The sequence below is a fragment of the Pocillopora verrucosa genome, chromosome 14 (assembly GCF_036669915.1).
Source record: "Pocillopora verrucosa isolate sample1 chromosome 14, ASM3666991v2, whole genome shotgun sequence".
Taxonomy (NCBI): Eukaryota; Metazoa; Cnidaria; class Anthozoa; order Scleractinia; family Pocilloporidae; genus Pocillopora; species Pocillopora verrucosa.
Window position 1 is genome coordinate 12,538,235 of NC_089325.1, and position 27,557 is coordinate 12,565,791.

At 38.6% G+C, this 27,557-nt stretch overlaps 3 protein-coding genes across 4 annotated transcripts; 1 reads left to right on the top strand and 2 right to left on the bottom strand.

The window, feature by feature from the left end:
* Positions 1-1,270: 1,270 nt before the first annotated feature.
* On the bottom strand, positions 1,271-5,166 carry LOC131782373 (uncharacterized). Its single transcript, XM_059099100.2, has 5 exons — positions 4,031-5,166; positions 3,458-3,587; positions 3,245-3,351; positions 2,745-2,841; positions 1,271-2,062 (listed from the first exon to the last, which is right to left on the bottom strand). The coding sequence occupies exons 1-5, from the start codon at positions 5,155-5,157 to the stop codon at positions 1,940-1,942; spliced, it is 1,584 nt and encodes a 527-aa protein (XP_058955083.2). The 5' UTR covers positions 5,158-5,166; the 3' UTR covers positions 1,271-1,939.
* A 34-nt stretch (positions 5,167-5,200) lies between these two features.
* On the top strand, positions 5,201-8,655 carry LOC131782375 (small ribosomal subunit protein eS1). The gene is made up of 6 exons (XM_059099101.2): positions 5,201-5,325; positions 5,625-5,728; positions 6,505-6,692; positions 7,211-7,419; positions 7,762-7,871; positions 8,493-8,655. Exons 1-6 carry the CDS (start codon positions 5,267-5,269, stop codon positions 8,603-8,605), a joined length of 783 nt encoding a protein of 260 aa, XP_058955084.1. The 5' UTR covers positions 5,201-5,266; the 3' UTR covers positions 8,606-8,655.
* A 305-nt stretch (positions 8,656-8,960) lies between these two features.
* LOC131782372 (uncharacterized) lies at positions 8,961-27,520 on the bottom strand. Of its 2 annotated transcripts, XM_066160966.1 has the most exons (25): positions 27,458-27,518; positions 27,027-27,078; positions 26,087-26,204; positions 25,487-25,671; positions 24,558-24,645; positions 23,501-23,608; positions 22,651-22,859; positions 21,943-22,227; positions 20,710-21,316; positions 17,852-20,132; positions 17,199-17,371; positions 16,427-16,724; positions 16,076-16,262; positions 15,268-15,374; positions 15,057-15,082; positions 14,539-14,666; positions 13,880-13,987; positions 12,990-13,033; positions 12,833-12,887; positions 11,992-12,051; positions 11,799-11,888; positions 11,286-11,402; positions 10,880-10,917; positions 10,424-10,472; positions 8,961-9,771 (listed from the first exon to the last, which is right to left on the bottom strand). In XM_066160966.1, exons 2-25 carry the CDS (start codon positions 27,030-27,032, stop codon positions 9,622-9,624), a joined length of 5,517 nt encoding a protein of 1,838 aa, XP_066017063.1. In that variant the 5' UTR covers positions 27,033-27,078; positions 27,458-27,518; the 3' UTR covers positions 8,961-9,621. The 2 variants fall into 2 exon arrangements, with proteins under 2 accessions (XP_066017063.1, XP_058955082.2); XM_059099099.2 differs by lacking the exon at positions 27,027-27,078 and having other exon boundaries at positions 27,458-27,520.
* Positions 27,521-27,557: the final 37 nt, after the last annotated feature.

The following is a 27,557-nucleotide window of genomic DNA, read 5'->3' on the forward strand; positions in this document are numbered from 1 at the left end:
TAAAAGTGACTTGCATCTAATTTCTCCCTTTACTGTTTTCCCCAAATCATTCTTTAATCCTTTAACTCCCAATTCTCCTTACTGTCTGCCAAATGGTTCTCATTATGTTAGTTTGGAGAATTTGGTATTGGATCAATTAGTAATCCCATGATTGACATTTTTCTTTATTCTCATTACTTGTCTGTATGAGATTGTATAGATATAGTAAGGAGAAATTCTCTCTTGGTCACTCATAGGATTTAAAGGTTTAAGTTCATGAGAATAAAGGAAATGATCACCAACTTTAAGAACTCTCAATTGTTTAACAAATTCTCCTTGTCAGCACCTCAGGAAACAGAGAGAGAACAGTATGAAGAACATTCTTACTGATGTTAGGGTGTAAATGGCTAATTGAAATTGTAAGGAAATGTATACAGAATAGTTAACAGAACTTGCATGCAAATGTTTGGGTGTAAATGGTTACTGATGGGCTGTTGCCCTTTGTTCTTTATACAGAGTACTTTATCAACCTGTGAGCCCCTCTTCTGTTACTGGGTATTCATATTAGACTGAATTGCTTAACTGCTCGCATTTATCCCTGTTTCTTTGGCATTAACCAACCAGATGCATTGTTGCTTCTCCTGGACACTAGAAGATGGAAGTCCATTACAGACTACATTCCCCCCACCTCCCCCAACTCTGTCAGAATTTCATAGGATTAACATGACTCATGTACATCCTGAGCGCAGAGGAGTAATGTCTGACATACGTGTGACCACTAAAACCACAACATGCATACAGTTAGACCTTGAACCAGACACGGCAGTCCAACAGGCAAACCTAAGGCCAGCACCTTTACAACCCTTTCTCTACTGACAGGTAATGGTAATAGGACTGAGTGGAGTCCACTTCCTGTGCAGTGGGAGTCTGATTTGTTTATCATGAGTATGATCACAGACTGACTTGGAGGACACAAAGTCTTATCACCAATCACTCATAAAAATTACAATTTTGGAGAAAAAGAGAAGAGCCAAGTTATGAAAGAGAAAATTTGCTGTAAAAGACTGACAGGGGAGGCATAACTTGTTTAATGTCCCTCTGAAATTGACTACAATCAAAATGAACGTGATTGTTTGATCTAAAACCACAACTTTGAATGTGATTGGCTTATTAAACTGTCTGGTAACAAACTTTCTGATAAAAAACTGTCCAATAACAACTTGCAAGTGAATTACTGGAAAATAGGACTTTTTTTAAACCAATCACAGTTGAGAAAATTGTAAATTTTTTTATTATTCTAAGTGTTTGCACACTTTGTTGTAAGCTGAACCTTACTAGGAAGTATAGCAGATGTACAACGAGAACCTCACAATGATCAGGAAATTGTCGTTGTCCCCCTTCTTACAGCACTGTGTGAACAACTGATAAGAATATTAGAAAATCATCCACAACAAAAAGTCTCTCAAACAATTACTTTTAAAAGGCACCCTCATGCTGCTTTTATTAAAATGCATTTTGCTTCACGAGAAAATTAGTAACCACAACTTAAGACACAGGAATCTTTGAATCCATGACTTTCCCCAGTTCCTTAAGCCACAATGTACTAGGTTCATCCTTGGAAATCACTGTAAAATATTTACTCTGTAGTGAACTGTGAAAAATCCAACTAATTTTAAAAATACCAATGCCAAGGAAACAACTTGAATCATGAGTGTTTTTCATAGATGAGACTGCTTTAAATACTGGTAATTCTGGAAGTGTTCAAAACAGATTACTTCCATTTTTTTATTTCTCATTCTTTCACTGGTTAAAAAAAAATAGTTCACAGAAAACAGTATTTTTTGAAATAGGGAAGTCCCTGTTTTCATCATTCAGATTATCTGGTAGAGATCTGATTGAGATGAGGTATTGAGACCTCAATGTTTCTACAAGGAACTGTCTTTGTTACAAATTTGTAGTATCATCTTTTTTTGTAAATACATGGCCTAAGTTTTAAGCCCTTCAGTTTGCTGGATGAAACTGGCATTTTACTGTCCTGAACCTTTACAAAATCAAACAGAATGAACATCTTGTTGGTAGAGTCCTAGGGGATAAAATAAATTGTTATAAATACAGAAACATGCATGGTAGTGATCATTTAAGTATATCATAACCTACAACCAGTTCTTCATTTTTTCTCTCTAACCGAAAACAAAGAGCTTTTGCAGAGAAGGGATTGGGAGAAGTCAGCGTAATCAGACAGTGTTACAACAACAACGATAACACCACCCAACTTTTGATCACCAGGGATTGGAATAGACTTTGCAGAAACTGTTGGGAATGGTGTATCAATGCTGGGTAACTATCCAAATCCTGGTTTTTAATAAAAATTACCCTTGGATTTGGAGAATCTTGATGACTTATCTCCAACATAAATGCAGGAGGTAAATTATCAAAATTATCTGAGCCTAAAGCTAATAATAATGATAATAATAACAATGATAGTAATATATAGTAGCAACAGTAATAGTAATGATCTTCAGTGTAGTTACTCAAGATTTGGTTTTAAATAATCTTTTTCTGCATTTTTGCCTCCTTTTCATTTAGGAACATAAAAAGAAAATATAATGAGAGAAAAAGTATTGAAAAATCTTCAACCAACTGGGGTGTACTGCTGTCATAATAACCTGTTTAAAAATAATTTCATACCAAAGAATAATTTTACTGCCGACTGAAAAACATAAAACTAGGGAGTAGAAATAAAGTTACCATAGTGAATATCACACCTCATTCTCCAGTTTAAATCCTAGTCTAAGTAGAGACCTGACAAACTCTGCTGTGTCATTGATACGACTTGTCACCTCTGCCACTTTCAGAATACCTCTACAATATAAATTATACAAACTATTGTATCATAAGGCATGTAATAAGGTTGTACTAAGGTTATAGATTAAAAATACAGTAATGTAATTTTTATGGCAATATGAAACTCCTAGATGCCCTGATCCTATGCACAATAATTGGGCAGTCCAAGCTGTAGTCAACTCTGTGATGAAGACTTCAACCTATTTTATAAAATTGTACTAAAACCTAAATTATTAAAAATATGTAGACCTTATAAAATTCTTGCTTTTGAAAATAGGAAAAAGTTCCTTGTGACTGGAGCACTCAAAATTATCATGATATAGAGGTTATCTCTTTTACAGTTACAATATATTACTTAGTGTTACCTGTAGTACATATAAATACAGTCAAATTAAAAAAAAGGTAATGACTGAGTCTGTACCCCAGTTTAAGGACTCTGTGGGCTTCTCTCAAGAAATCGACAAGGTTGGTTCCCATTAGTGAAAGACAGAAGACAGCAACATCAACACTTGCAGGGCTTAAGGGGACCTGAAATGTAGGAGACATGAGTTTAAAGCCACTACAGATGAATCAGAAATAAGTCTCTGCAGAAACAATAAATCACAAACCTGAATGACTCATGATTGACACAAACCTTTGCCATATCGCATGCTGTTACAAACTTATTTTTGGCCACAAGATCAAATGAATGTACTTTGTTTGCAACACTCTGGGCAATTGCTGCTTCTCCACAACCAAAATCTGCAACCACATCGGATATTGGTCTACAAATAGGTAACACTGATGAGTAAGTAAATATTATAAATTACTACAAATGTAAACAAGCAGTTACCATCAGCATTGTTTGGGAAGAAACACTAGCCAAAAGGACAACCTTCATGTGAAATAAATTCAGTGTTCACACTTAAGCCTGTAAGATCTGATAAGAAATTCTCCTTTTCTTCTCCAATATATTTTCTAGTAAATAGGTTTAGAGATATTGGCATTAGATCAAAACAACAACCTCAAGCTGATAACCTTGCACAATGTATATGTATTGTAAAAGGAGCTACATGGCGTAAATGTTTGATTCATAATAAAAAGGCAAAAATAGATACTAGTCATTCTAGTTTCCACAGTGACCAAGCCAAGGAAAATTGTACAGTATTATAAAAAAAAAATCAAATATCACTGGCTACTGTAAATCACAGTTCATTGTATTCAATACCTTTTCTTCAACCACTCTATGATTTTGTCAACAGGATTAACTGGCCATAATCTGACTTGATTGTTGAAACCTTTGTGATAAATATCAAACAGGTTTGGATCTTCAGAGAACATTTCAGCTGCCTCCTTCCCTGTTGTAGTGTAGAGTTGTTCATTTATCCACCTGAATCGAGAAGATTCCAATTGCTTAGTCATCTTTTCATGAAGACTTGACTTACTTTGAAGAGCAGAGAGAGAATGAATGTTTTCACTTGTGACCTGGGGGTTTTCAAAGTTTTTTCCTGCTACTGATTCTTCATAAGGGCTATGGAGGTCTTGTTCCCTGTCTTGTTTTTTCTTCTTTCTTCTTTGTTTTTGATTTGCCTCTGGAGCAGTTTGCTCTGAATTCGTTATAATTGTAGAATTGTCTACATGACCATTGTCATCCCCTTTCTTTTTCTCTCTTCGCCTCTTTGTCTTGGCTTTATTAATTCCAGACTGATTTACCCCTGCTGTGGTTTCAAGATCTGAAGCGATCCCTTCATTATCTGTACAAGCCTGACAAGTGGGATCAGTACTTTTACGACATCGATTGTCACTAACACCCTTTATTTGATCCTTCTTCTTGTGCTCATTGCTATCTTCCTCGTCACTTTGACTCATCAATATGTCCTTCTTTTCTTTCCTGCTCTTGCGGCGATTTAATTTCTTATTGCGTTCTTGTTCTAGAGCCTTTTCCACGGGTTCCGTATAATTTGAAGTCGCTTTATCAACCTCGAGATCTTGCTCTTTCATGACATTGGCATCACTTCTTTCGTTTTCTGGACACTCTGAACCTAACCTCTGCTCTGTCTTAAATTTATTATTATCTCTCTTCTTCTTCTTTCTTTTCTTTTTTAATTGTCCCGTTTTATTGTTGCTTTCAGTAGCTTTTCGTTTCTTACTCTCTGAAGCACCCACACCATTCTTGAGTGATCCATTGCTCGCCAGAGAAGTAGAATATTTGTCATTTTTTGAGGATATATCCCCGAACAAATGATGAATGAGAGAATCCTGTTCCTTTGATGTGCTTTCCCACTCCAAAATCTCGAAAGAGTCTTGCATTTCTGTCATCTTAAGCTGTAATTTGCCAGATTTGTATATGGCCATGCACGTCCGCCATGATTGAAAAACAATTGTTATGGTCAGCGTGAATCCAAACTGACTTACACCGGAGTGAGGCTACAGTCGACCTCTTCAGCTCGATCCACGATCCATCATGGCGGTGGGAAAAAATAAGAGACTGACCAAAGGAAAAAAGGGACTAAAAAAGAAGATGTGAGTGTTATAATTAAAACATATTTCCATGGAACTGTTTGTCTTTCATGTAAGACTCACTCTATGAAAGTAGATGTCGTGGATGGGGAGAATTGGTCAAGGATTCGAGCGGATGCATACTTTGTGTTTTTATTTCAATTCTGCGAATGGATACTTTTAGTTGGATGTTTGACATTTTAAAGTTTTTAAAGTGTCGTGGAAATTTAACATTCCGATAAATGCTTTATATGGAGGTGACTCTCAGGTGTGGTTCTGTAGAAATTATGCGATAGTAAATAGCTTTTTTTTGTTTTTATTAGCGTTGATCCCTTCACCAAAAAAGATTGGTACGATGTCAAGGCTCCGTCGATGTTCACCATCCGACAGATCGGCAAAACCATGGTGACCAGGACTACTGGAACCAGTAAGTCACTTTGTTTAAAGCGCTATGCCTGAGATGGGCCAAATTCAATTTTGTGTAAATCAATTCGGTATTCTGTAACTCACACAAGTTGTCCACTTTCGACATGTAATCCCAGTCTCCTACCTTTTCCTTTCGTAAGATTCGAAAAATGATTCTCCTAGCTGACAGGAATGCACGTCTTTGGTGTTCGTTTGTCAGAATTTAGCTTAACGTGGAAACAATATCTCAAAGTTGATAATTTTCATAACTTTAGCTTGCCTTACATGCAACATAGAAAACTGCACTGTACTACTCACAAACACGAGACCATAATATTGCCTTATAAAGGCATGGACTCCAGAAAGGACTTTTCCAAGCCACTTGCTCTGGAAAAGGGCTTATGCTGGAAATATCAGCTGTAGAAAATATTTGCAGTGGGCAATTTATGCGAGCAACTCTGCAGATAAAATTAAATTGTCTTTTATACTCTCCACTGATTCAGCACCATAGTTCCTTTAGAAACTTATCCCCTTTACTTTCCAAGGTACTTACTTCTCACCAACCCAGTTCAAGGTCTGTACTGTAAGCTGCATTCCAAGTTTTTTCCTCTTGGATTTTTGACTCAAGGGCAAAACTAGTGGGCCAGAAATCCAAGTAAAAAAAGGAGGTTTGAGAAATTACAGCACTGACCAAGAAAACAAGGGTAGTATTTTATTTTATATATCTCTAGGTTCACAAAATTTACTTATTATGACTACCCTTCATTCACAAAAATTCTGTCATTTCTTTTTGTACAGAAATTGCTTCTGATGGTCTTAAGGGACGTGTGTTTGAAGCATCATTGGCCGACCTCCAAAACGACGAGGTTGCTTTCAGGAAGTTCAAGCTTATTGTTGAGGATGTCCAGGGTAAGAACTGCCTCACAAACTTTCACGGCATGGACATGACAACAGACAAGCTCAGGTCACTGGTTAAGAAATGGCAGGTCAGTATTGTGGTCATGATTTTCAGTTGAGTGTTTAAATTATGAAGAGCAAGAGTGCACTTGACATTTGTTAGTAAGCAGGTCATTTTTCCAGGCAGTAATTTGAATTTGGGGTAGCACATTATCATTGTCATCCCCACTAGCTTCACCAGCGAAAAATATATTTCCTTTGTACAGTTTACACTGTAACATCAGTATTTTTATTCTCCACACTGTTCTCTGTACATTTCTTTAAGTGCTGACAAGGTGAATTTGTCAAACAATCAAGAGTTTCTTTAGTTGGTGATTATTTCCTTTATTCTGGTGATCTTAATGCTTTATTCAGGGGTGATATTGTAAGGAGAAAGTAGATGCTGGTCACTTTAAGGGGTCAAAGGTTGAATTATGTCCCATACTGTTAAGAGTTTGAGATTTTTCCATGAAGGAGGAGGAGTATTGGAAAGAGTAGCTGAAAAAAAGTGTCTGGTATCTAGCTTGATCTGTTTTCTTAATCCGTCATTTTTCTGTCTGTTTTATAGACCCTGATTGAGGCAGCTGTTGATGTGAAAACCACTGATGGTTACCTGTTGAGGTTGTTTTGCATTGGTTTCACAAAAAAGCGAGCCAACCAAATCAAGAAGACAGCCTATGCCAAGCATTCACAAGTGAAAGCCATTCGCAAGAAGATGGTGGATATCATTACTCGTGATGTGAGCACCGGTGACCTCAAGGATGCAGTTAACAAATTGTAAGTTATGTAACACTGCTAAAATTGTCTGTGGTGAAAGTGGAGTGTAATTAAGAGAACATGAGAGAAATTTAAAGATCATGAGTTCAGAAGCAAGTGGTTTACAAACTTTTAGAGAGTTCTTCCAACATCCTGTGTGGGTTATTAGGTCGGTAAACCAATTAAAAAGTGTGGTCTAATGGTTTTCTAAAATAAAATTCAATTTTAATTGATTGTTAATTGTGTTAGTGTATGGAAATTCACAGTGCATCTCTCTGATGTTCTTGGAGAGTATGCAAATTTTGGGACAAAGTTGGAGCCAGTGTTTACAGAATCTTATTGAATTGTTGTTTCCATTTGCAGAATCCCAGATGCATTTGGCCGAGACATAGAGAAGGCATGTCAGTCCATCTACCCTCTCCACGATGTATTCATCAGAAAGGTTAAGGTCCTCAAGAAACCCAAATTCGATCGTAAGTTTGCTCTCTACTACTTTACAAGGTTCATTAAAATAGTATGATGTGTATTAGTTTTTAACACTGCATCCATTAAAACCTGGGTAACCAAGACATGAGACAATGTAAAGGGATTTTTAACATGCACCACCTCACCTCTTGCATGGTCAGTTGTAGTTGTAGCAAAGACCCCCTGAAAAAACCTGTATATCAAGTATTGGCGGAATTGATGAACTGAATTTGATAGTAGTGGAATCTGTATTTTGATGAAGGCCTTCCAGTTGCCCCAGCACTAGTAGCTGCACTGAGAAATAAAAACAGGAGATCTTCTGGTATTATTAGTAACAAGAACCATGATTTATTTCATGTTAAGTAAAACTGGATGTTGCTCATGGCAGGCTCAACATTATGACTCTTTTAAGTTTGTAACAATGTCAAAAGTAAATGCTAGATGATGTACTTTGTGGAAAAAAATTTTCAACTTGCAATAGTAGGATGTGCACATAGTACAGTACAGGTCACTCTAGTTTTAACTTTCAGTGCAACAACATCTCACAACAAGTGGAAAGAAAAGGCAACTGGTCTTATTTGGTGGTAATGGTTTAAGATTAAACATGTCCTATACTTTTTTCCTTTCAGTTGGCAAGTTAATGGAGATGCATGGCGAGGGAGCAAGCCACAGCACCACAGATGAGAGTGGCACCAAGATTGAGCGCGACAGCTTCGAGCCACCTGTGCAGGAGTCTGTGTAAAAAATATTCAGTGAAAATTGAACATAGCAAATTAAACTTCTGAAAGAAAATGTGTGATTGTGTTTATTATCAGAGAATGTTTTTAGTGACAGTGTTAACCTTTTCACCCCTAAGATCTCACAAGTAATTTTACTTGCTGTCTGCTAATAGAATTTGTTATTGGATCAACTAGCAATCTCCTGATTAATATTTTCATGACTTGTTTTTTTGATATGGAAAGGAAAGATTCTGTCTGGGTCACTTGTAGGAGTTCAAGTGTGTAGGATTCTGTTTACTGGAACAGTGAGGGGAGGATGAATGACATTTCTAATCTGAAATTTGTTCTCTTTTTCTGTAACGTTAAAGGAGACATGCATCAACAAAGACAATTGAAATGCAATGTGTTGGTCGGTCTATTTAACTAAAACAATCATTTGCATTTTGAGTACACTGAGTTTGATTGGAGTCATATTTTTTAAAACTGGAGTAGATGTTGCAACATCTTTGATGATATTCATGTTATTGAAGCATATTCAGAGTTCCTGCAGAGGAAATTTACAAGAACTAGACTTTTCAAAAAAAGTTGATAGGGTTTTATACGAGAAACAGTTTGCAAAGTTCTGAAGTATCAAAAAAGTACATGCATGTTGAACGCTACCATGAATTAATACACTCATCAATGACTTACAAGGAGATGATCATCTCTTCTTGAGTCTTTATTCTCGTCATTCTCGTTATAAATACACTTAATTTATAGCAACAGGAGATCACTTCGGATGATCACATCCAGAAATCGTAGAAAAATTATTTCCTGAATTTAACACGGATAAGCTTAACGTCATGTTCAATCGTTTTCCCAGTGAGGTACGACCAGATAAGTGACATGACATTATTATTTCCCTGATAAATTTCGATTGAAACCTTGATTCGTGCCGTCACACAGTACAACGTACGATAAATATGGGTGTAGCGCGATATTCTCAATTGGACCTCAGTAAAATTGTCATGCCAAGCTCACACAAGTGGTTCCCAGGCCGTTAGTCGTTTCCCTCCAACATGTCCTTTACTGTTCGATAAGTACACCTGTCCATCTCGGGGCCGATTTCTGCCAGAACGTCATCCACCAAGGCGCGTTGTCTGGGTTGCTGAGAAATGATCAATTCACCAAAAAGGTAGATACCCATTCCCTACAAATGAGGATAAAACATGATGGAGCATTGTTGAAGCCTAAATACTCCTCATTGCCTCTCTAAGTTGGAACTTGAATTACGCATAAACAGAATCCCGGGTAGTCACCGACACTGGTAAATAGTTATTTCAGTGCATACTAAAACAGTTAGATAATAAAACGCAAAAGATGATTTTAACTCATTTATCCCACCAATGATCAAAAATACCAAAATTGGCAGTAATATGGCAATCTAATCGGCCAACTTGCCGTTGTCGATAAGATTTCATACAACACTGCTTGCGTCAACGTGTCACGCACTAAAATAATCGTTTTATTTGGCGTCAATACTGTGGTAAAAAAAATAATTTGTTGCGGACTCACTCGGCTTCGCGTCGTGAGTCCACAAAAGTTTGACCATTGTGATGACGAATATCGTTTTCCGAAAAGATTACAGACTACGCTAAGCCACTGTCGATTTGTTAAATTTTCAGGTGCAAATCCTACGCGAGTTGCTCGGAAGTGTAGAGCAAAGGATATTTGGAGTTTAAGTAGCCAATTAGAGCGCGCCTTCAACGCGATCAACTGTTTTAATATACTCCTAATTCCAATAACAGGAGATTTCCAAAAATTCAAGAAAGAAAATTTCTATTTTGAGCTTTTTTACCTACCTGATCCTCTATCAAAAATCTCCTTACATCTGGTAACCCTGGAGTGAAACTATAACGAGAAAACAGGGAAATAACTATTTTAAGTAAGAGCAAGTATGTTTGTTTTGCTTCCGTTCGTGCTTTGATTGGTCTAGAAAACTCGCACCAGACTCTCGACCAATCAGATGCAAAACTAAAACCATTGCAATTTAGTCCGTCGTGATTGGACAAAAAGAAATCGCGTCACCCTCTCAACCAATCAGATGTAAGAGTACGGCAAATGCGACGCGGTCGCTCACGTTTCTCCAAACTTCACGCTGTCTACGGTGCACCACTCCCTTTGAGTTCTCATCGGTTTCTTATGATATTTAATACTTTGGCATCACTAGCCGATTTAATCTTTTTGGTTTTTACGATACTCATTTGAAAGGCACTCCAACCATCATTAAATCAACGGCGAACACTTGCCACACTTACTTATGTTTTACCACGAGTTCACACCAGCGATGTCGAATCTGCAAAATGAAAACACGCGGTCATAACCAATGCACCTAAAACCCAAGGGCTGAGGAATATCATGCTACATAAACCTTCGTTTCGCTATGTTTTTTATTGCCGTTGTAGTGGCAGATTACTGAGAGTTCCTTTTAGGACATTCGTGTACTGTTGCAGCTGTTGAGAAATGGCTGTTGGTGGAGGCTCGACACAATTATCATGATTGGAAGTTAATTTAAAGTATAAATTTAGTTACGCAAGGTGAAGGTCAGAGAAACTACAAAGAACATAAAAAGACTGTTAGAGTGGTTAAAATTGGACGTTGTATTCGAGAAACGGCTTCCAGGGAAGAATTAAATGAAAACAGCGCTAAGAATAACTGACAAACCTCGGCATTTCCGTTTGATAAGTTGTAACACTTGTCCAACTGACGCAGTGTGTTATGGGATATCGCCTCTCGCTCCAAAAGTTTTTCCAGCAACAAAACAACTTGTTCAGCGACTTCCTAACATTCGAAAATAAAAGAAAGAAAAGAAACCGTTATACTAACCGTCCGGTTACAGTCGTTCGAGATTTGTAGAACTACATCGGCGTTTGACTTCGGGATTCTTCGGATCGGTTCGGACTAGAGATTAAAACTTAAAATTTCGCCGAAGAATCACTAACCAATCAGCTGTTGTTCTCTAAATAATCGCACCGCAGGAACACGCACTAAATTTAGATTTTAAAAAAGTAGCGTTGGAATAAGGGTACGTCTGGGGAATAATTGCATTCACTTTATGGTCTCGTGGTTCGGATCGTTCCGAAAAAAATACCGACCCACGGTTATGACGTTTTTGGAGCGGAACAAGTACTACACAATGGCTGCTGTTGTATTTACAGGAAAAAAAATAGCCCTCACCAAATTGGAGCTGGGAGGTTGCTTTCTCTTTCGCAATTTGAGCGTCTTGTTCCGTTTGTTAATCATGTCTTGTTTCTTCCAGACCTGAAACTAAAAATATCCGACAATTCCACCAGATCAGCAACTAGAAATCGGCAATGAATCAAGTGATAAATACCAACAGTTTTCCTGAGCTAGGTAACCGCGCACATACCTCGTTTTCCACTTGTGAAACAAGTTCATTGTCCGGGCTGTCAAACCTCTTCGGAAAAGACTGGGTACAAAAAAAATAAGAACTCTGGCCGTTTAAGTATTAATCCTTTACACCCTAACATCAGTATGCATATTCTCCGTACTGTTATCTGTTCATTTCCTAAGATGCTGACATGGAGAACATGTCAAACAATCAAGAGCTCCTCTTTAGCTTTAGTTGGTGATCCATTCATATTCTCACAAACTCAATGTGTGACTAGTAGCGTGCATACAAAACTTTGACCATTCCTATTGGCTGGAAACACTTCAATTAGTCCCGAACGACAAACAACGCTGAAATATAATGTATATTATTGACAAACAATCAAATAATTTCTCTTGGAATTCTGAATAATTAAGAACTTGTAAATTTTCAAAAAAACTACCAATTACATTTTACCTGAGGACTTAGGCATTTTTTCTGGCCTTTGAAAAAAATTCTCTAAATCACTGATTCCTTATTCCAAAACACAATGACACTTACAAAATTGTTGATTTAGTTTTTAGCTTGACAGGTTTAATGTTTTCTACCTTTTCTTTATTATTTTTACCGTACAATAAGATACCCCTCCTTTCCTTTCCCTCCCCGCCAAACCCAGGACGAAAGAAACAAAGCACTCAAGAGGTGCGAAAAATCTCTCGTGGCTGGCACCTTCACAGCCCTCTCAGTCTACTCGAAGCGACTGAATAGTTTTTGTCTGCTAAACGGTTCTAATAATATCATCAGGTTTTTTCATCAGCCAGTTTGGGGAGCCAGTGTCTATTCTTGCGCTTATTTGTTCCTAGCTACATAACAAACTCACCTTGGGTAATCCCGGTCTTTCCAGCCATTCGCTCATAAAATTATCCTTCATTTCTCTTTAACAAGAAAGAAGCTCACAGTTACTAGAGTATCACAAAAAAACAGAACGAAGGGAGATGCTTTATTCAACGGTTACGATAGAAGCTCTTGAGTCTTACCTTGGTACATCGGGAAAACTTTCAACAAAGAAGCCAAAAAAGTCCTATATGGTCATGAAAAAGTAACGATTAATAACACCTCATAGAAAGTCTTGATAGCCCACAGGCGGTTAAGGATGTTTAAGAGTCGTTTTGAATTTGCATTTCACAAAAACCATTTTGAATTTGGATTTTATGAGAGAATGTATTTATAGGAGAATGTATCCAAATAAAAATCTGCCTTCAGTAAAAATATAAAAAATGACGTACTTTACTTTTGAGTTATTTCTTTAACTATCTCTTTGTGACTGATGCCGTTTCAATACCAACTTAGATTTCAAGTTGTACCACCTATAACAATTTGTTTTCACTTTACATAGAAAGTTATAAAAATAACTCAAAAGCAAGCTAAGATAGTCATTTCTATTGCATAATTTTTACTTGAGGCACAAATTCCCTTGTAAAATGCAAATTCAAACGGTACTCGTAATATGCAAATTAAAAACTGCTGTCATTCAACCTGGGCTGCCTGTGGATACTGCTATATTTGACTAATTTTTCCTTAAAAAGTCAATATTCTCTAAAACTTTGAAAACTATAATACTTCATACCTAAATTGCCTGGAGGTTTGACCCGTGTATCTACACCGTATACCAAAACTTCATGACAAACGAGATTACTCATACTAACTATGCCGGACACTAATCGACAATAGACTTGGCACACTAATACAAGTAAAGGTTCACCGAGGCAGAATTCATCCTTATACTTGGACAAACCAATTTATTTCATACTTAAGTCGATGAACAAAATTTACTTCCGACAGTCTTTTTAATGGGATGAGAATCTACACTATTGCGGCACAGCAGCTTCATTGAATCTTAAGCCATAAAAATAAACACCGGACTTACCTCTGAAGTAACAAGTTGCTCTCTGAAATGTTGGACATATTCAAACAAAAACTGATCAAATTCCTCAAGTCCAACCATAGTCGCCATGCAATGAAGTAAAAAGTATCCCTGCAAGGAAATAAGACATGATCATACGGCCCTACGCTGTTGTAGAGCGGTTGTATGGGGTGGTAAGGACTGCACTTGTGCCGGAGCCTGTCCCGATTTTCGTTTCATATAGCGACTAGGAATTCTTTACTACCCCAGGATGGCATGTTAATTCACGGCTGGTTCATCACAGGTTTCCTTCCGCCAACCCAAAATTTCGCCGTACCCATTTGACCCTTGACTGACATGACTGACCAAGACTGAATTTCTCCTTACAATATCAGTCAGACAGATAGTGAGAATAAAGGAGATTATGAATTGATCCTATACCAAATCATCTGAATTGAACAGCAGACAGTAAGGTGGATTACTGATGAGATTTTGAGGATGAAGGGGTTGAACTCCTGGGTGGAGAAAGGCAATGTGTTTAACCCAAGAACATAACACAACGACCCGCCTTGGTCTCGAACCCGGACTTCTCAATCCGGAGTCCAGTGCACTGACCATTAGGCCACCATGTCACGGCTTCCTGCACTCCCTGAACAAATGAACAATAAGTAAACAGGGCGCACCTTGAGGTAATGAACTTGTGTCCATTTTCTGGAGCAGATTTGACCGAACTGGACCACAGTGTGAGGTTTGATAGACACAGAATCAGACTGACGCGAGCTCCTCTTAACTGCTTCGGCTGCTGAAATAGCTGTGAATCATAAAAACAAGCGTTTATGGGGCTACTTTAAAAGTTAGACAGTTTTTTTAATAACGGAGGTAAGTTTCTAAAGAAACGATAGTGCTGAGTCGGTGGGAGAGTATAACGAGGTAATTTAATATTATCAACTGAGTTGAAAACGTAGATTGGCCACCATAAAGAGTTTCAAAGCCGACGTTTCGAGCATTAGCCCTTCGTCTATCGCTCTGAAGAGGGGCTAACGCTCGAAACGTCAGCTTTGAAACTATTTACGGTGGCCAATTTACGTTATCAACTGAGTTGATAATACTGAGTTGATAATAATAAATTACCCGGGTTTTTTTTCAGATTCATTTGTTGTTAGAGTCAGTTGTTACCATAATCAAAAGGAAAGGCTCTTACCAGATTTCGGTTTGGCGACTTTGGGCCTGAAACGAAAAGAAAACATCCCATTTAGTTAGCTTTACATGCAAAATTATAGGCTTGTCTTGAATTCTGCATTTCAACGATTCCTTGGTTTTGGTTACAGCATTTAGAGCAAGGTGCCTAAATCTTCATTTGTAAGTCACTGTTATTTGCCTCTCCAAATATTTCTTCTTTACGATTTTCTTACCTCAAACACTTGAGACTGTCATCACACTCCTTGATTTCAGACAATAAACATCTGTGCCGGAGAATTTGCCTCATTTCTCGAAAAAATCTGTCTTTATCCCTAGACCACTGCGGAAGAAACAAATTCGCCAAATTCAGCAGAACACAGGTTACAAAAATACTATGTCTCAAAGCCTGCGTAGTTGGCAGTTTTGTGTGCGCTGAAGCGATGAGTGGCTGCTTGAGATGGGAGATACTTGCACCTTCGCAACTCACAAACGAGCGCACACAAAACCATCATCAAGTGCTAAAAAAAAAACGCAAGCATAGCGTCTTCATGCCCATATGGGGCATTTGAGGTCGCTGAAAAAATACCAATATTAAAACAAGTATCCATACTAGCAAGAGAGATTGGTTCCTAAAAGGAGGCCAACCGGTCATTTTACAAAGCGTAGCCAGAAAGGAGAACTCAGGGCAACAAAGATAAAATTCAGTGAGCAGCAGAGAGGAAGACTTGAACCCAGGATCCCACCAGTGCCCTTACCACTCGGCCTCTCTCCAGTACACTCTCTCTTATAATGTACATAAGTTACATGTTAATAACTTCTGGAAGTTAAAAGGTTAAGTATGGACGTAAGTAATTGTTAGTCTCCAATCTTATCGTCTAAAAGTTAAGGTTTCGGTCAAGCGTAAATGAAAGCGGTAAAAATTCACCGCTTCGTGTCTCGGCAAATTTCCACCACCTCCACTTCGGTGAATAGTTGTCCACTATCAATGTCGGGAATTTATTTTTACTTATTTTGCGTAAGAAACACGAACTGTCCACGTACCCTCTCAGCCTTTGATTGAATCTTCTCTTCTATGAACGTGGCGAACCCCTCTGAAAGCCATTCTTCGCTCCAGTCCTTGGCGCCAACCAGGAGCCCGAACCAGGCGTGCGAGATCTCATGTGCCAGTCGCACGCGCATGCTCGCATCACCAGAAAGAAGGGACTGGGACAGAAACACCAGATTGGGACTAAAAGACAAAAAAAAAAGAGATGAAAGTCACCTTGGATTGATTTCCAAGGTTAAGGTTTTGGACGACATAAAAGAAAGAGGAATTTTGAACTAGTTATGAGCAACTGGTCTGGAACGAAAGAGCGGATCTTGAAAACGAGAACGAACTGAATATAAACCAACCTTTTGAGTCCCATGCAAGCGAAACACTTTGGCAAAACCAACATGTCCAACCGTCTGAATGGATAAGGACCTAACAACTCGCAGGAAGCTTCTAGAAATTTAGGCGCGTATTCTAGCAACTCCTCTGCCGCCCTGTCAATCAAACTGGGCGGAGCAAACAAACGACACGTGACCGGCACATTGGGATTATCACCGTTTTTAGTGTCGGCGGTTCTAGATAGCCGGCACTCCCACCACCCCACAGCCAAGGCCAGAGTTGAGCAAGGCAGTGGACAATCCATCTCATAGTGGTAGGTCACTGCAACATGATACAAAAAAAAAAAAAGGTTTCTTCTAGAAAATCCACGATGCCGATTTTTGTTAAACACTTGGGTATGATTTTAGGAACAAATGAGCAGTAGTTTCACGACTCTCTCCGACGACTTCTGCAATTTAAATTCCCATCCAGAGTATAAGTCGAGTCCATAATTTCGTCAAAACGCAATCTGATTGATCAAACGGCACTAACATTTTTGGCCGATCACTGAGGCAGTAAAGGAAAACCAATGACACTTCGAATAGCTTTTGACAAATGCCTCCCATTCGCCGAATTAGGGAGACCAATATCTCTGTTTCTAGCGGCCGTGCATTTACTGATCGACATACACGCGCCATTTAGCTACCTCACGATTTTTCCATCTATCGTCTATCAAGATTTCAAGTTAGTCGCCTGCAATCCGTTTCAATCTTCTCCATCCTTACCGACCAGAAAATGAAAGAATTGAAGTCTTACCTTGAGTATCATTCCGGGTGGTTTTCCCAACAAACTGGTTCCCACTCATTAACACAACACAGTCCTCCGGCACGTGGATCGATGCCTGCCATGTTGACATGGCAATCGGAGGCTCCTGACATGGCATCAGAGAACGATTATTGATGTACGCACCGGGTGAGTAGACAGAAGGCCTGGTGCACAGAAAAAAATACAATTTGAAATCATTCAATTTCTTGGAAATTTCCAGGCCATTCTAAATTTCCTCACAAATTAATGGGGAGCGTTCGGCGTTGTATCAAGACAGGATTTCACCAACTAACTGATCGTTCGTTTACTCTGTTAAACTGTTTTCTAGATAACGAATTTATATCATATGCAGAAGTTAAAAAGTTACAACTAGGAATAAGGGCCCAGTTGTTCGAAGGCCGATTGGCGCTACCTAAGGGTTCAATTGATAACTGGGTCTCTATATTCGTTTGTTCCAAAGCCTGTTTCAGATAACTTTCTTCACTCTTTCTATAGCATCCATTCATCAAACTGTAGGCAGAAAGAATTATACGGAATTTTCTATTGAAGCTTTCAGATCTGAAGTCAGATTTTACACTAATCCTGGGTAGTCTTAACCCAGCTTTGAACCACCCGTCCCTGGTCGAGGACGACGCCTCACTTACTTGCCATCTTGGTCAGTCGCCCAAGTCAATGACGATCCTTCTGGACTAGTGTGGTATTTAATCCAGACACATCTGGGCCACGCCTTGCCAGTTGCTTCAGGTTTCGAAATCTGTACACACCAACCATACACTGAATACGACAGGCCCTTAAACGGCAAGGGCGTGTGGGATTTATCGCCGAGAATGTTCCCTAAGAAGCCGAGTGGTACCTCGGATGAAGTTGTTTCGTGTGACAAGAGGCCGCTTTGTTTATGTCGGCAAAATGTTACTTGGAAATCATCTGGAAGAACAACTTCGCTCACAGATTCAATGTTCACTAAGGTACTGTCTAACGTCATTTGAAATTGCTTTTTAGTGACCTCTTCGTTGCGAGGTTCAAGAAATAACACTATGTTTCCTTTCATACTTTTTTCGTTAAATTCCACAGACAAGTCAAGAATGTAATGATACACAAGAACTTCATCAACATTTGCCATCAACGGCAAATCGTCGCTTTTATCCCATTTAGTGCCAATGGATCTTTCATCTTCACTCGTTCCCTTGCAATCAGAATCAGATTCACTTTTTGTTCTCTTCGTCGAACTTTGAGCTACGTCACAAACTTCCTCAGTTGATAGAGACCTTTTCCTTCCACAACTGCCTTCTCCCCCTGCGTTTTCACCAGCATTGGTGGCATAATCACAAACATCTTCCATATTTAAAGAGTATTTCAAGTTACATCCGTCAGTTTTGACCTCTGTGTGTTCCACATCATGACTTCCTTTACAATAATCCGTAAAATTCTGAAGCCATGATCGGTATGAGATCTTCATTTGCACTCCATTTGGCAGAGTGCGGGAACTTGTATCACTGACGGTTACCGATGACTTACTCCTGTTATTTTTCTTGTTTTTCTTGTTTTTATTCTTCTTCTTCATCTTTCTCTTCTCCTGAATTGTATGATCATCTGCCCCACATTTTCCAGAGCATGGGGAAGGGATCGTGGTGGCATTTTCATCGACCACAGATTCCATGGAGCTTCCTTCAGCCATCGACATGCTCACGCTTGTAGCATCAGAACTGGTGATTGACATCAGATTCTCAAGACGAGGCCCATCCTCAGCTCTGTACATTGTACCTTCTGCATCCTTGGACACCTCTTCTAAATTTACACCAACCCCAACCGAGATAACGGCTGAACTCAGTTTGTCGCAACCCATCACACCTTCTGAATTCGTACGCAAGACATATTCATTGTCAATAAGCTCCACTTCCCCTTTCTCCTCTGTTATACTCTTGCCCTCCCCATCTTGGCTCGTGCCTGATGTAGGGCTAATAGCTATACATGCATCCTTGCAAATCATGGATTCTATTCCATTGTGACACAAAGCATTGTCTGCTTCCTCCTCTTTGGACCACGCATTCTTGTGTACGGTCGCAGATAATCTGAACGTTGAAGGTGAATTCTCCAAAAGCGTCGCGTCATTTGGTTCCTCGACAAGCCTATGCTTTTTATGATCTGTCATAAAGTTGCCATCTTTTTCCTTTGACGATCCTGAATCTTTTCTAGGCGTATTAGTTGATGACAAAGAGTTTAAAGCTGATGATGAAATGTCGTGAATCGTGACATCACCAAGATCATGTCCTTCAATAATGGGAACGTTTTCAACCAAAGGCTTATCGTTGTGGTTGATCCCTGTTGGCAAGCTTGAAGCTGCTATAATTTTACCGTCACATGAAGGGGATTTATCGTGAAACGCTTCATCAGCTGACGCCTCAATGCAAGTTAAAGTGTTACAACCAGAGCTGAGTACAACTTTATCTTCATTTCCCCCTACACTGGAAGTTGTAGGTGTCTCACACTGCCCTGTCGTACTGCCTTGCTCCTTCACTTCTGTAGTAAGCACATTGCTTGACACTTCATTCCCAAAATTGTCGTGAAACGATTCACAAGCGCTTTCGTCTATCATAGACGTGCATACCACTGAAGGTAATGTTAGGCAAGAGGAAGAATCTGACTCTAGATTGCGCGCTGGGGGTTGGCTTTCATTTTTGGACATATAAGTGGAAGCTCCTTTCTCGTGAACAGATTCCACCTCGTTTCCTTCACTGGAAGTCACGTGGTAAGCTTTCCCAGATTTTTCAATCGTAGAATTCGACTCTACAGGCGTTGGCGCCGCTGATAGCAAATGCATTCCACACTTTCTGCTCAAGCCTGACAACACGTGGCAAGTTTCCATGTACACTTCTTCCAACGTCCAAGATGACAAACCATGTCCAACTGGCCTTTTGCTGTACACGGCTAAAAATGTACAAAGTTCTACAATATTTAACACTGTTACATAGCAGACGTTGAGAGTCCTTGACAAGGATCTAAGTCAAAATCGAGCGTAAGACCAGTGTCCTCCAGAGGCAATAGCAACTGGTGTTTTCTTCAGCTACTTTAACACGACAAAACAGTATTTTACTGGTCTTAATATGAAATAAACTTTATTTTTTAGTTACTCTCGCATGTAACCGTATATAGATCAAAACTGGAAAGAAAAACGATCCGTAAAATGGGAATTGATGCGAGAGGAAGAGATTAACAGGTGTGTTCTTTCTAATATTCTGTACGCTGGTGCTCGGCCTAACCGTGCAAAGTAACCCTAATGGTTCGATATTTAAGCTGTCTGTTGTGCAGTGGAGCCGAGATTTTCCCTCTGAAGCACCCGTTTCCCACTGGTTACTTTTACTTGTTACGGTTGGTCACCAAAAATGTTTTGAAAACACCTCTACGATTCGTTGTAATCTTTAATCTACGATTCGTTGTAATCTTTCGTTGGTCACTTTAGTTTTGATTTCACGACACTGAATTGAAATGGTTACTAATTTCTCACCTGAGGGAATTCCTTTCCCAGCTAATCGGTTCCCGTTCTCCCCAATGGCAAGATGAATCATGTAGAGAAGTACTGGGAATGAGGAAGAGCAGTCTCTGTTGTCATCTTCGACAAGCCCTGTCACCGCAAGATGTCCGCTACCAGACATTTTTTCGCTATTGCCCAGAACCTCTTTGAGCTTATTCTTCATTACAAAGGCCTGCATAGCTGTAACATGTTGAAAGTGAATCCCATAACAAACATCACGTGTTCTGAGATCGCTCCAGTCCTTTATCAGCCTGATAAGGTCCAAGTTTGGCCGGGAAAACATGGGCCCTATTGCCACGAAGAATACCTTGAGAGCATCTTCGGGCAAATGATTAAAGTAATTCTTCAGTGACTCTTGCAAGAGGTGGACTTCATCTCCTTTCAATTGGAAAACCATATGTTCGAATTTCACGTCCGAAGCTTTGCGCATTCGAAGATTTGCAACAATAGCATCAGCCAAGGCAATATGTGATCCAAACTGCCAGGAATTGTAAGCTTCTCGGTTTGATGCAGAAGGAAAGTCATCCTCGACAAGAAAAACGACTCTCATGGATGACATGACCAAACCAGGAGGAGTGACCTAGAAGAAATGGGTGACAAAAAAGATACGAGCAAGTAATTCTTGTAAAAAGGAATATAGTTAAAAAGATAAGGTACCAAAGGCCAGCAGTAACAATCGATAACATGTAAAATGGCAGGCAAAAACATTTTACACCCAACATTTCTACGGTCCCGACAAGATGTTGCCGGTTTTCCTGCGACATAAAAATACCGGAAACGTTATGTCCCGAATCGAAAATTTTCATTTTGTTTTTGCGCTAAAAGTCATCTGCCGCCACATAGCGCTGCCTGCCAAGATCGCCTAAGAATTTTTTCCGAATAACTCGAGGAAACTCTGCCTTCATTTCTTCGAGGTCCTCCTTTGCCAACCGTGTTGCAGCGCTTCTTGATTCAATTTGGTAAAACTAAAACCAAAATAATCCCAATAACCAATCCAATCAGAGCGTGGGAAAGTACTACTACGAACTAAAGAGAACTCAAAGTTAAAAAAAGCAATCTTCTCGAACAGCGGGACAACGCGAGAGGCCAAGGTGCGGCTGGTATTAGTTTTGCATCTGATTGGCGGAGAAAATGGTGCGAGTTTTCTGGACCAATCACGAAGTGAATTAATGCAAAACCAATAAAAAAATATGACAACAGTGGTACCTGATCTTCTTTGCCTTCTGTTGAAAGCCTTTCCTCGACATTATCACAGCCTAAGAACCCTAATCCCATCTCCCGTGCTAGATCTGGAAATCCCTCGGTGCATGCTCTGTTCACGGTATCCTTCAGTCGTGTACCACATGTGCCTGTCGTTTTCCTGCAAACCATGGTCGAGAGCATCAAATGAAGATCAGCAACTTGGGAACCAGTCTCGTAAACTTCTTTTGTACTGCCGCAAAGAATGGAACGAAGTTTGGTCTTCAGCCAATCAGCATCCACAGGCCAATCCTAAATTCATCGAGATTTGTACACACTAAAGATTAGTAATCTGGAATACCGAAGGATGATTTGAGAAATTAAGGAACAATGCACCGTAGCCTTCCTCTAGAACAAACTCTAGTGAGTTAAATTTCTACTTTCCAAGCATAAAGGCTGGGACTCTTAAAGGATCAATCAACTACTTTGAAACAGATTCTATGCTTACCACCACAGAAAGATGTCTCTGGACACATTTTAACATAGCAAACATTGCACAAATTCAAACCAAGTTTAACTTGTCTAACTCTGTTGAGGTTTGAAAGCTGTCACAAGAGTGAAGATTTTTCTCGACCTAAAGCAAATTTCTGCATCAACTCGTCACCATGACGAAATGGAGTGATTTCTTTATCCAGTGTCTCCCGTTCTTCAATCATTAATAAGAAAGAAACTTACTGCATGAGAACAATCTAATTTCAATGTGAAACAAGATGAGATGTGTGTAGCCATCAGAGCATCTTCCAGCATTGTCTGGCAGGCCATTACAAAGTCGTGAAGAGAACAAAATTCTTCGAATCCACTTTCTTTTCCAATGGCAAATGGAGTGCATGAAAAAACTTGACCTTGACAACTTGAGTGGCAGCTCAATACTGCAACAACTTCAACTGTAAGAGAAGCTCACATTTTATATCAAGTGCCAAATTTAAATAGCCAATATTTCTTATTGATGAAATTTTTTTAATACCATCAAATCAGGGTTGTTAGGTGTTTAATTTAAAAGAATTGGCATATGTGACAATAATTAGCATGAAAAGTGGTTGCTTTACCAAGGTAAAGAACCCTTAAACCATCAAGCTGGGGTTGTTAGGTGTTTAATTTTAAAAGAATTGGCATATGTGATGATAATTGATATCAAAGGTGGTTGCTTTAAAGAGGGAAAGAACCCTTTTTTGTTAATATTATGATTCCATGTTGTCATGCATCTGCCCAGTAATACTTCACATACAACATGGAAATGTGGTACAAAACAAAAGTGGCACACATGGCACAGCTGAGTGTGCCTGTATTGTTCTTACCACATTTTAAGATCATCAGTGATCTATTACGGTACAGACCCATAGCGACATGGAATTTACTTGTTACTCATAAGTGATCTCAGCCTGTACAATGCAACTGTCTTTCATTCATGTTTCAAAAATATTGTTAATGCATTTTTTAAAATTTAAATCATGGTTTTACCAATCAAAATAATTAATAAATGGCTGAATGATTAATAGAAGCAACTTTTACACTCAGTGATTGTTACCTGTTGGCCAGTGACTTTTCAAGAATGACAGCTTTGTAATGGATTCCATTAGTTCTTGACGACTCACAAAGTTCTGAGTTATGACCACACAATTGTTGTTGTATGTCCCTGGATGATTGACCAACTAACATCAATAACTATAAGTAAAGTCTACATACAAGACTATAGTACATACATGTAGCAACAAGAGTCTGTCTCAGAAATGGTGGAGTGAAGTGATAACACTTATCACTACTTCAACAGCAACTGTTCCTTAATGAGATGCAAGTTTATTACAGGTTTCTTTCTTCCCAGAAAATCGTGAAGATTCACAGACAGTTAACTGGTCCCATTAACCTTCCTGAGCGGAAGTCAAGAAAGACAATGTAAGAGGTAAATGCCTAAGAACCCTGCCTGAGAACACACCACTTGTTATAACCCTTGCCAGGGCTTGATTCAAAACCTTTACATCTGAAGGCCACACATCTTCAGAGATCCATAGGCAGGTCAGCAGGCAAGACCAAGATTAAACAGCAGTTGTAGTTTGATGCAAAAGTTTAATTGACAAGTGAGAGAGGCAGGGCTCTCACCCATTTACTAAACTTTCATGTCAAAGTGAAACCACTATTTTATTTCCCTCTTGCCTGATTATTTGCCTCTAAGTAGCCACAGGTAGAGTCCAGCACGCTGCTCACTGGTTTACAATGTGTCTTATCATTAACCATCAAAAGTGTTCAGTGATGAACAAATATTGCATTTGTGTTTTTACTGAAACTATAGTTTACAAAAATAAACCTTCAAGAATGGACTTAATATATAACAGAAGGTAAGTTTCTTAAGAAACTGTGGTGCTGAGTCTGTGGGAGAGTATAACAAGGTAATTTAGTATTATCAACTGAGTCGCTAACGTAAATTGGCCACTGTAAAGAGTTTTGAAGCTGACATTTTGAGCATAAGCCCTTCCTCAGAGTGATGACGAAAGGCTAACAGTGGCCAACTTACTTTATCAACTCAGTTGATAATACTAAACTACCCTGTTAGTATATAACACCTCACCCCATATTTTGGCATCACATACCTTCAGCCAGAAGAGCAGCTTTCAGAAACAAGGAAATCCAATCACCAAACTGGGACTGCGGGTCTTTTAAATTAAACACCGCAAGCACCTAGAGAGATGTCAAAAGATAAGCTATCCCATACGAAAGATAGAAAATAAGTTTGAACACACTGCATAAAAAAATAAAAGTAATGAATGAAAGGCTAAACTAATGAAAGGTGTTTAAATTTTAATCTTAACACATTTTCACATCACTCATGATCTACATGCATTACTGCTTATTACTACTGAGTAATCATCTGTTTCCAAGATAACATATTGCATTTTTGTTTCTGAAGCATTTCAGCAGGCCAGAATTGTAAATCCTCAAATTTGATTGGCTAATTGTGTGCTTGTACCTAGTCTAGTTCTTTACAATACAGTCTAGATGTCTTTTTTTGCACAGAAAAACAGAAAAAAGCCAACCAGCAGAAAAAAATAAATAGTAAGTTATTTACTGGTCTAGGTCGGTCTGTATGGGAAAATAACTGCGCCGTCGGTCTTACTGGAGACCTTAGCACAGTTTTTTCCCATACTGGCCTCCTGCCCCGTAGATAACATATACATATTGCAAGGAAATGTTACATGCTTTAACATGAGGGGTTAACCCTTGCAATCTCACAATTTACATAATCATTTCATTCATTCTCTACATTTATTGCCATACATCTCTTACAACCTAAGCTCCAATGATTTAGTATTAAATCAAACAATATTGCCTGGTTGATCTTTTCCTTTCTTCTTTTCAATTTTTTTGCTTGGAAATGTATTGAAATTGATTGCGGAAAACCTCTTTTGGTCACCTTGAGGAGTGAAGTGGTTAAAGGGTTAAATTGTTTAAACTAATTATTTGTGTCAACTAATGGTATTAAATATTAAATATTAAATATTTTTCTTAATTATAGCCATACCTTTCTGACGCCTTCAGGTAACCATTGCCTCTCGATAAAATCATTGCTATCAACAAGATGAGAGTTGCTGAATTCATCATCAGTTCCAGAATCCTTTTCTTTCATATAATGATGAACTTCTTTGCCAACATGTCTTTCTAGAACTTTTACATTCTTTATGGTATTGAGGAGCCAGCAAGGCTTCCCTAGAAGATAAATGGCTAAAATTTCAGGTAAAGTGATTTTAACTATGAAAGAAACAAATAGGATCCAATCTAGGATGTTTTGCAGATTTTACTCTAGAATCTTAACAAATTCATCTATTGCATCCAAGCAACTAACTATACCCCTACCCAACAAACCTTTAACTTTTTACACTTAACGTCAATATGCATATTCTCTATACTGTTCTCTATACATTTGCTAAGGTGCTGAAGAGGAGAATTTGTTCAACAATCAAGAGCTTCTTTAGTTGGTCATTGTTACCTTTAGTCTCATAACCTAAATGTTTGATTCAAGGGTGATATTGTAAGGAGAAATTAGTTGTTAGTCAATGTCAAAGGTCAAAGGGTTAATGGGTGTTAATCTTTGTAAGTAATGCAGTCCTGTTTTGGACAATACCTTGCAAGGCTTCTGAATGCTGCTTGCACTGTGGAAAGTCGCATCGTACGTATCTCGTGTCTGGAGATGTGTCAAATGCAAAAACAGTACTGGAGAACCGTTTCAAAAGTTCTTGAGTCTATGAGACAACATGTGGAAAATGAAATGCAAATTATCAAAGATATTTTTTTATATAATGCTTGTGAATAAAAAAGTATCTACAACATGAGAGACAATTCACCTTAAAGAGAATAACAGTGCTAACAATTCTTTCAGACTGTTTCTTTTTTTTTCAGTAACTAAAGCAAAGATCTAAGAGAAAATTTATCTGCCTATCACTGAATTTTTTTAAATTACAGATCACCTTTTTCCTTCCTCTTCATTTTAAATTCATTAACTTATTTATTAACTCTTCTGATCTTTTCAGGCCCATAACTTTAAGGGAAACTTTTCAGTTCATTTAAGACATGAAAAGGAATGCTGGGTGGTTTCCAGAGCTAGATAAGTTCCTTGAGTAACAAATATTCCATAACAAATTAGGAAATTCAAAATGATGCGAATGAAGATGTTAACCAGTGAATGACACAGGTATGTCCAGACAACAAGGACTGCACCCGAGTTTCACCCTTAGCTAAACCTTAACATTTATTTGATATTAATATTCTCCACACTGTTCTCTTAACGTTTCCTCTCGCACAGACAAGGAGAATTTATTTGACAATCAGTAACTGACCAAACTGGTGATAATTTCCTTTATTCTCATCACCTTTGCATTTGATTCAAGGGTGATACTGTAAGGATATTACAGACGCCAATCAGTCTAAAGGGTTGAAAGGTTAACTGAATAATACCCCATTCACACCAGCAAAACATGTTTTGTTAAACTGGTTTTCATTGAATGAAAATTATAAACAGAGAACTGAAAAACTTGATTTTCCATTGGATTCAAGTACTTGCTAACTTGCATTTCCAATGTGCTGCATTCAAGTCAAAAATATTCGGCTAAATAGTTTCTATGAAGAAAAAAAGAATTAAACTGTGTTTAACAAAACAACTTTTAAACATGTTTAAGCTTTGGTGTGAATGGGGCATAAGTCTCGATCACACACACAAACAAAAAGTGATATGCCTATCATGAGGGATAACGAAACATTCAGATTTAGCTCTGTAGATGACTGAGGAGAGCTAAGTATCTTTTTATACAGACGAATGCCACGGCATCTGCTCCTCAAAATTATATCACACTTTGAGGCACCCTGTTTTTCTGAGTGCTTGGTGTTCTTAACAAATTTTATCAATAAGAACATAATAGGTTAATTTTCATATAATAAAAGATGCAAGTTAGAAGTTAAAAATCTCCTCGGACTAAAAAATAACCGCGGGAATCCTTACCTTGGCAGCACTGGTGTTATGTTCTTCCTTCGAACTTTCTGTCTGGTCTGCCATGTTGGACCATGTTGGTGCCCGCAGAAGATTGCTGTCTTCCAGCGGT